General features: G+C 40.7%; 2 protein-coding genes and 1 long non-coding RNA gene across 6 annotated transcripts in view; 2 read left to right on the top strand and 1 right to left on the bottom strand.

Moving 5' to 3' along the window:
• The window catches only part of LOC106517369 (uncharacterized), a 4,607-nt gene extending 3,661 nt beyond the window's left edge, over nt 1-946 (top strand). Inside the window, exons 5-6 of one of the 2 annotated variants that reach the window (XR_001310201.1) lie at nt 620-667; nt 749-946. This is a non-coding gene — a long non-coding RNA (uncharacterized LOC106517369). Of the gene's footprint in view, nt 1-619 lie in introns of both variants that reach the window. The other variant, XR_001310200.1, reaches the window with a different exon arrangement.
• Nucleotides 898-7,834, bottom strand: phkg2 (phosphorylase kinase, gamma 2 (testis)). Of its 3 annotated transcripts, none has more exons than XM_014008157.1 (10): nt 7,499-7,834; nt 7,281-7,385; nt 7,012-7,187; nt 6,869-6,923; nt 6,715-6,780; nt 5,733-5,896; nt 5,566-5,656; nt 5,320-5,473; nt 1,874-1,999; nt 898-1,774 (listed from the first exon to the last, which is right to left on the bottom strand). In XM_014008157.1, exons 2-10 carry the CDS (start codon nt 7,373-7,375, stop codon nt 1,529-1,531), a joined length of 1,173 nt encoding a protein of 390 aa, XP_013863611.1. In that variant the 5' UTR covers nt 7,376-7,385; nt 7,499-7,834; the 3' UTR covers nt 898-1,528. The 3 variants fall into 3 exon arrangements, with proteins under 3 accessions (XP_013863611.1, XP_013863612.1, XP_013863610.1); XM_014008158.1 differs by having other exon boundaries at nt 7,640-7,834; XM_014008156.1 differs by having other exon boundaries at nt 7,281-7,834.
• A 227-nt stretch (nt 7,835-8,061) lies between these two features.
• The window catches only part of rnf40 (ring finger protein 40), a 25,838-nt gene continuing 25,092 nt past the window's right edge, over nt 8,062-8,807 (top strand). The window contains exon 1 of the mRNA XM_014008155.1: nt 8,062-8,163. The gene's annotated coding sequence lies outside the window, so the exon portion shown is untranslated. The remainder of the gene's footprint in view (nt 8,164-8,807) is intronic.

The raw sequence follows: 8,807 nt of genomic DNA, 5'->3' as shown, positions 1-8,807 counted from the left end.
ATATTATACCTGTTTATTGGTAACATCCTGCAGTAGCAGTAGGTAATTGCCGTCGCACGTGATTCTTGAATTTGAAGAAATTGGCACAGGCAAGTCCTTGAAAGGTCCTTGAATTTGATGCTGACCAAGGTGTGGGAACCCTGATAACAAAGCAAATGTAGTGGAAGTTTTCTCAATCAGCACATATTTAAGTGTTTAAATTTTGACCGGATCAAAGTAGAAACGATTTAATTTCCTTTTTGTTAAATGTGTTTCCTCTTGATTTATTTATGCAAAAAGGTAAAAAATTAAAGTGCATCAGTGTTTTAAAGATGTTTCTTCTTTTTTTAAATCCATTCTGAGCAGGTRAAACTTGATCTGTCTTTGAAGTATTGTGAACCTCCAGCCTCTGAAGGTAAACACAGCATTTCATCTGCACAAGTTTAGCTTTTCCCCCCACCTATCCTAAACTGAAAATTCAAAAACAAACACTTTAGATTTATCAGGAAAAGTGAGGAAATGCTTAAAGTGAAGACTTCAAATGACTACAACTATTTTACATTCATTTTATTTGCACACTTTATGGGTTGTAAGTTTTAAAGATGACCTTTGACTTGAGTACTAACATTTTTATTTGCAGATGTTAAAGCGGCGGAGCAAAATGAGTCGGTGCAGGAAACCTCAGACGGTACACTCACAGATCACCACAGGACCCAGTTCGGCTGCAGCACCCCTCAACTGGTTTCTCTCGTCTCCTCCTCACTTCCAGGCTTGGTGGATTTAAAGGCGCTGATAGAGCAGGAAGTCAACCAGGGGATGAAGCGCGTGTCTGAACAGCTGGAGGAGCGCTTCAACAGCCCGGCCACGGAGACGATAAAAAAAACAAACAGACCTCAAAATGACACTTGATGAAATAAGAACAAATTGAACCATTTGTTTTAATGTCAATAAAAACATTTTGTCCACATACAGTACAAGTTATATCTGCTCTTGTGTGATTGCCTTACATTTCTCAAACAGGCACTTTAATAAAAGAATGTTTTCTTGTTAGATTGAAAAGTGGGAATGATGTTTTCACACAGAATTACACACAACCTACTTTCCTAATGTTCAACTCTCAGTACTACCAAGCTTTAAAACAGCTATATGTTTATAAAAATAATTAATATTTACTCTTATTTAGAAATGCTCATGCAGTGCTTAGAAACTAATGCTCTCCTTAATTGCAGTAAACTTTCAGCAGTTAAAATCCTAAATATACAGTGACGGGTTTTAAATTATTGTGCAATGTGCTCTTTGCAAAGTGCACTGAACATGATGCGATCTAAAAGGGCTTCACAAACTCACCATCTCGGATCAACACACAGATAAGGAACATCGAGTCCCACGTGCAGCTTGAGCTTGCACGCAAACGACTCGACAYGTGGATTGCACATATTTAAACAAAGAAAAATTCAAACAGCAACAAGACGAAAAACCTCACATGCACAAAGTTAAATAAAACGAATAAAAATAAAACCGACACGTTTGGGAACGAGGGTGAGCGTTTCTACGCTTCGAGCTCCTCCAGCCCCAGCAGCACGGTCTTGGCCGTGTTCTGGAAGAGCGCCGCTCGGTTCTGCTGCTCGCCTTTCTTCACCCAGTGGCCGTAGATGCGGAAGGCGCAGCCGTCGATGAGCTTGCGGACGCCGCGGAGCGAGTAGGGATCTCTGGCCAGCACCTGGCGGGTGAGCGGCCGGGCCCGGCGGTACCGGCTGTAGATGCGGATGCAGGCGAGCACGCTCAGGATCAAAACCTGGAGGACACAAAATGAAGGAGACATTATTATTATTATTATTATTTTGCACGCTCATGTGCAGGTGGTAGAAAAATCAAATGAAAAGCTGCAGATCACCCTGAATGTTTTTCTGGGACTGAAGAGACGCACGTCCTCCTTCTGGTACAGTCTGAAGAAGGGATGAGMCAAGGCTTGTTCTGCAGTGAGACGGGCAGCTGGCTCCAGCACCAACAGCCTGGAAATCTGACAAACAACCACACGTTTCAGACACACAGTTAACAAAATTCACTGCAATACAAATATGTGACCCGTCACATCGAAACRAGGRTTAAGWCCAAAAGTGAAATGTGGAGAAATAGGTAGATGTAGGATTTTGATTTAAACGTCTGCAAAAATTGCATTTTGTCAAAATATAATGAAAAAATGCCTTATCAATGTATAATTTGAATGAACTGTCTGAAATATAATCCTTAAAATTTTTTTTGAGCAGTAGCAACAACAAYAAAAAAAGTTTTTGAGGAAAAACGCCTTAAAATTTAGAATTATTCCCTGTGAGCTAGCAATGTTTTTGTTTCTTGCCAACTGTGAAATCTTAATAAACAATATTTGATGTTTCCTGTTTATATTAACATAAAAATGACTCAATAAATTTACATAAAATTAGGATTCAGACCAAACAGTAATGTATTATCATAACCAACAAAACAAATTAAGTCATATCTCTGGATAAGCTTATGATAACAAAACGATCCAGGTATCAAAATGTAGCTTTTAAAGACCAGAATCTGATAAATGTAATTGGGTCATTTTGAYCAAATTTGACTTAATCCTTATTTCGATATGATGGGTCACATATGGGTGAAATTAAAGGCCTGGCATYCCTTTCATGAGTTTTAATTTAAAATTATGATGAAAAATGATGGAAATATAGCTGTCTTAGTCAAACTCTGAATAAACTTTATGAACGATCTTCTGCTAATTACTAAAGCATGAATGAAAAAGTTTCACTGAAATCCTTCTAGTGGTGTACGCGTTATTTTACTAACAAACAGTGTTGACTTCGACAGCTAGTGCCAAGATTTTAGGCAAAGATGTTGCTCAATGTGCTGYGTTTTAACCATCCAGAATGAAGAACGGTATCTCAAGACTTCAAAGGTGGTCGACTACATTCAAGAGCTGTTGTTTCACATGTGATGACCACAGAGCCACAGGTAAGCTGCATGTCTGTGTGATTCTGGCCAAGCAGGAAGAGGCATTACTCTGCAGCTCAGAGCAGCTTTAAAGGCACAGTGTGTAGGATCTGTTGTTTTCAGCGACATCTAGTGGTTGAATCATCCTCCCTGGTCCTCCCCCCACCCCCACCCCCCGCTTCCAAACGTAAAGGAGTTGCTACGGTGTCTCTTAGGTGTCAAAAACCTTTGATAATTCCAACCGCGATGTCTACCAGCAGCTTCAGGGCTAGTGATGTTTCAAGAGGTAAGATTATGAGCTTTAATAAGTAAAATTATCCCAGCTACAATGACAGACAACAAATATYACATTTWTRGTATTACAACTAAAACCGTTTTTGACGCCGCCACCRCAKTTTGTCCTTCATGAGCCTTCGTAGACAAGATGGCGGTGCAAGATGGCGGCTGTCTGTAGTGGGCACCCGCGACCATGGAGATATAAACAGCTTTTTATAAGGTAAAAATAATAAAACAAGGTCTTTGTCTGCAATGATTAGACATGTTTTTTTTTATTATTGTCATTAGTGATTATCTCAATTTCGGCTAAAAGAATTGACAAAATCCTACACACTGTGCCTTTAATGGAGGTCCATCAACAGCTGACATGATGTTTGCTGTCAACTCAGAGAAAAAAAAAATACTGTGAGCAACACTTGCGGCTCCATATCATAATTGTTGATCTCATCAAAGCATCTGACAAGCACAGGCAGCTCACGTGTTGTCAGGTCCATATCTATTTGGACACTGACAACGTTTTTTTTTTCCAGTTTACTGAAACATATTCAAGTTATAGTTACATAATGGACATAAAGTCCAGACTTTCAGCTTTTATTTGAGGGTATCCACATTTAAATTGGATGGTAGGTTTAGGAGTTTCAGCTTCTTAACATGTGCCACCCTGTTTTTAAAGAGAACAAAAGTAACTGGACAACTGACTCCAAGGCTGTTTCCTGGGCAGTGGTGGGCAATCCCTTCGTTATGTCATTCTCAATTAAGCAGATAAAAGGCCTGGAGTTGATCTGAGGTGCGGTGCTTGTATTTGGAAAATTTTGCTGTGAAAAAAACATCAAAGGAGCTTTCCCTGCAGGTGAAACAAGCCATAAGCTGCCAAAAAATAGAAAAGACCCATCTGAGAAATTGCTACAATATTAGGAGTGGCAAAGTCAACAGTTTGGTAAATTCTGAGAAAGAAAGCACTGGTGAACTCATCAATGCAAAGAGACCTGCACGCTTGCAGAGTAATTTCCATGATGAAGAGAAACTCCTCCACAACATCCAACAAGGGCTGCCATGATTAGTCGACAACTAAATGACTATTAAAATAGTCGATGACCAATTTGATATTCGATAAGTCATTTTTTTTTTACTTTGTTTTTCCTCCAAACAGCTTTGACACCTTCCACTGCCACATCTGCCTTTCTGTCCTTGACACACATGCACAGTAGTGGTAACTGGGGTAGGCGTGGACGTCACAAGACATTATACAGACAGGCTCTGGTATCATGGCTACCCAGCAACGAAGCTCAAAAGTGTGGGATCTTTTTAAGAAAATGAAAGAGAAGCCTGTACAATATCTGCAGAGCAGAACTTTCCTTCCACAGGAATTATTTTTAGTTAGCATATAGCTAAAATCTAATGATGGTTATGTAATAGCAGCTGCATTTTGGCACGATAAGCTGTATGTTTTATATTCAATTAACGTATGATCCGATAAGTCGACTAATCAAAATAAATAATATGTGATTAATCGATTATAAAAATAATTGTTTATGGCTGCCCTACAACCAACCAAGTGAACAATGTGGTGGTGGTTGTCGCATGTGCATCGTTAAGGCCCACCGGTTCATGCCCAACTTTAGAATCGACATTTGTCAGTTCATGCAATCTGTGCCGCCTCAAGACCAAGTTGGCTAAAACAACTCGACGGTGATTTCCTGTGCGCCGATGACAACACCAAGTCGCACAGCTGTCTGCACAACGCTGCCATAGCATTCAACAACTCTTGCAGAGACTGGGGCCTGACAATAAGCAAGAATTTAAAACTGAAGCCATGCCCATGAATTGCCCAGAKCYACCTCACTCCAACAATAATGGATGACTCTAAGATCAAGAAAGTACACAAATTTACCTGTCTAYGCAGGGACCTTGAGACCTTGCCTACAAGGCAGCATTAGTCCAACTTTACAACACAGCAGTGAAACCTGGTTAGGCCTCGCYAAACAGCTTCACACGCTAGAAAACCTGCCCAAAACTTTTGCACAGTACTGTAGAAAGTGTAGAAACAGTTTATGTTTCAATTTGACCATTTCTTCATGAGAAAGACYGTGAGCTCACCAGGTCCTTCACAGTGTCGGACCGGTCGTCCCACTCGGGGGAGCTGAACTGATAGCGGCCCTCCATGATCATCCTCAGCATCAGCATCTGTTTACGGTGCCAGAACGGCGGCAAGCCGGCCAGCAGKGTGAAGAGGATGACTCCACACGCCCAGCTTACAAACAATGCAGAAAAAAAAGAGCGCAGAAGTGAGGACAAGATAAGACTTCTTTAGATAAACGTTGCAAAAGCAGGACAGAAACTTACAGATCGACCTCCTGGCCGTAGCCTGGATGCAGTTCGTCCATGGAGCACTTCAGTATYTCCGGGGCCAAATAACCAGGCGTTCCACAGAGCTCTGATTAGAACCAAAGACAGATTTTCAACCTGATGATGCACATTCCCGTTGGCTCAGGTAGAACCTGCAGGCTTACCTCTCAGCTTCTGTCCAGGCTGAAGCTGAACAGAGAAACCAAAGTCRGACAGTTTAATGTGGCCCTGATCATCCAGCAGGATGTTCTCGGGTTTCAGATCTCTGTGAACGATGTTCAGGGAGTGCAGGTACTGCACGGCCTCTAGCAGAGCTCGCATTATGCACCTGCAGAAAGAAAAACACAGATTTTACATCTGCACAATAAAGTGCATCAGGTCAAACTCCAAGGTGTCCACAACGACAATTACTGTAAATATGTAAAGTAACGTTTTTATAATGTTTCGATAAAAAAAACACCTTTTAAAACCTTCAGTGCAGAGATAAACTCTCTTTACAATTTAGTGAACGTTTAATAAAACCCTCAATTTAAAGCTTATACAAGAYGTTTTTCCTCATCTGTGGTGCAAAGCATTAATAATAATTTAGAGACATTATTATTAATATTTGTTATTTGGAAGCATCACATCTTTTCAGCAACAGACTCGCCATTTTCAACAAGACCACGCTGCACCTTTAAATCTGAGGTGAAAGAGCTGAAGTGTGTAAAGTGGACTGCCTGCAGGTATGCTATGAAATGAAAAGTGAAGAATAAATTAAAAAAAAAAAAAAAAACGGAGCCAGCAAACTGCTGAGCAGCTGAATACTCATGACGCAAGAGGGCATAACAAAAGAAAAAGTGTTGCAGCACTGTGGCCAACACACCTGCTGCTGTAGCATGTTTGTATAAAATGGAAAAAGGACAGCTACATTGAAAATAATGCATTTTAAATATTAATAAAATATTCAACGCATCTGCACTATGATTTGCAAGTCGTTACACTTTGTTTTTCACAACCATGTTAGAAGAAATAATAGTTTTTTTAGTCACTTTGTACATTGCTCTGGAGAAAAATAAAATATAATAMGGGAAGCAGCAGTAATGTAAGCCTGTACTGAAGTCAAACTGCCAGAATAAACGAGTGAACGGAACACGTAAAGCTCACCTGGTCTCCTTTTCACTCAGGGTAACTTTTTCTGTGAGGTAGTCAAACAGCTCTCCTCGCCTCATGCTGGTGGTGAAAAGAGAAAGATGAGCACCTTTCTGAATTGTTTACAACGGGCGAACTGTGCATTCTAGCCCATTTTCTTCATACTCACAGGTCAAACACTAAAAATATGAATGTTGTGGACTCATAGGAATCAATCAAGGTGACTAAAAGAAATAAAAATAGTGTCAGTAATTCATAGGAAAAAAAAAAGAAAGTATTTCTGCATTTCTAAAGAGCAGAACTGCCACCTACTGATGGAGGGGTGCCCCTTCACCATGTTGAGGACGTGGATCTCCTTCAGCGTGGAGTTCCTCACCTCCTCCAGCTGCTGGACCGTCATCTTCTCTGCTGTGATCTCAATGATCTTCACCGCCAGCTCCTGACCTGTGTGTCTGTGCACACACCTGCGCACCACGCTGCTCACTCCTCTGTTGACAGGCATTCAACATAGTACAGCGTGTTCTCATCAGCTCGCAGGGCAGAGGCAGGCCAGTCCTGCTCGCTGCTTCACTGACTCTTACCTGCCAATCACCTCTTTGGGGTCGTACTTCTGGTAAAACTCCTTAGCTCCCACCCAGTCAGGTAATTCATCTCCAACAACGATGTCCTTGGTCATGATCGTGAATCTACAGGAAACAAACTCGGTCACGTGATCTCAAAGTACAGAACTACTGAGCTAACTCCTGATAAGTTTTTTTTTTATTATTTTTAAAATTTAATTAAAATAGGCTGACTACACCTGTAGCTTTTCGAGGACAAACTAAAACACAGTTTTTTTTAAAAAATAAGCTCTTATTCTTGAAAGCGTTGTTGGTTTCGGCCTTGCACAGACCGGCAGGTTCGCTCGCTGTCCGAACAGGAAGCTACCCCAGTAACTCGCCAAACAGCGAGAGGAAGGAGACTTAAACGGAGTCAGTTTAACAAAGCCATTTCACAGCTCACGGGTTTTTTTTWTTATTATCGTGAAGTCATTCAGATAATCCCTGTTAGCGAAGCTCCGAGCTCTGTTTGCGTTCTGGTCAAATTCCTTGAAAATCGTTTGGAAACCGGTCACTGTCGGAACGAAGCGGTCGGAAGTAGCAACACTGCCCCCATGAGGTCGGAGAGGGAATCGCAAGGGGTTGCATTTATTTTCTCTCAGTGTGAGTGTGCATTGACAAAACAAATTGCTCGATGTCGTTAGATTTTTCTACATCACTTGGGAACGAGTAAATTAGTACTGTTTAATAACATTCTCATTTTTAATTAACTATTTTGTTGTAAACCAATGATATGTTGTATGAACACTAGGTGGCAACAGCGCTCCCGAGTCTCAATAAAAATCGTAGAAGAAGAATTGTTGACGCTGTTTCCTGTTGCGTCTCTCGATGCTCGGAATTATATTTTCAGTCGCTCTTTGCTAAGGTGTGTAAAATAATTACTTTTCATTCAGTGTGTTTTACTTAACGTGAGAAATATCAATGCAGAAAGTGTAATGGTGGCCAGACAATGAAAACAGATTTTCACAAATGATTAATTGTGCTGTACAAAGAGCGATGTGTGTAGCTAACCGGGAGTTAGCATTAGCAAGGTGTTAATTTGAACGGAAAACTAAAATTTGTTGGCGTTTTGAAGACAGTGGATGAAATAGCAAAGAATTATAGTATACGTCCAAGAACATGCAGCTCAAAAACGATGGTTCTCTTATTCAAAAGTGGCGTTTCATGTGGCCTCTAACTCTCTTCAAATGAGTCGTTGCTGAGGACTCCCAGCATTTTCCAGAAACTCCTTCATTTACCAGGACCTTGTCAAATGACAGTAATTTGCATCTCTTAGGGGAGATTAAGGATTACATGTTTGCACACTCTGGTGCCGGTGACTCATAGGTCATGACAGCAATTTGCATCCAGCAATTTGCATCTCTTGGGGGAGATGCTGAACTTGAAAAACTTCAAGTTTTTACTTTTTACTACACTATTTACTTTGGTGCAGTGTCAAGACTTGGTTTTTGAGTTTCACTGAAATGTCACACACCAGGGAAGTTTTAACAATTTTATTAAAAAATGTAC

The sequence above is a fragment of the Austrofundulus limnaeus genome, unplaced genomic scaffold, assembly GCF_001266775.1.
Source record: "Austrofundulus limnaeus strain Quisiro unplaced genomic scaffold, Austrofundulus_limnaeus-1.0 Scaffold48, whole genome shotgun sequence".
Lineage (NCBI taxonomy): Eukaryota > Metazoa > Chordata > Actinopteri > Cyprinodontiformes > Rivulidae > Austrofundulus > Austrofundulus limnaeus.
Note: the sequence above shows the minus strand (reverse complement) of the source record. Positions and strands in the feature narration are given on the sequence as shown.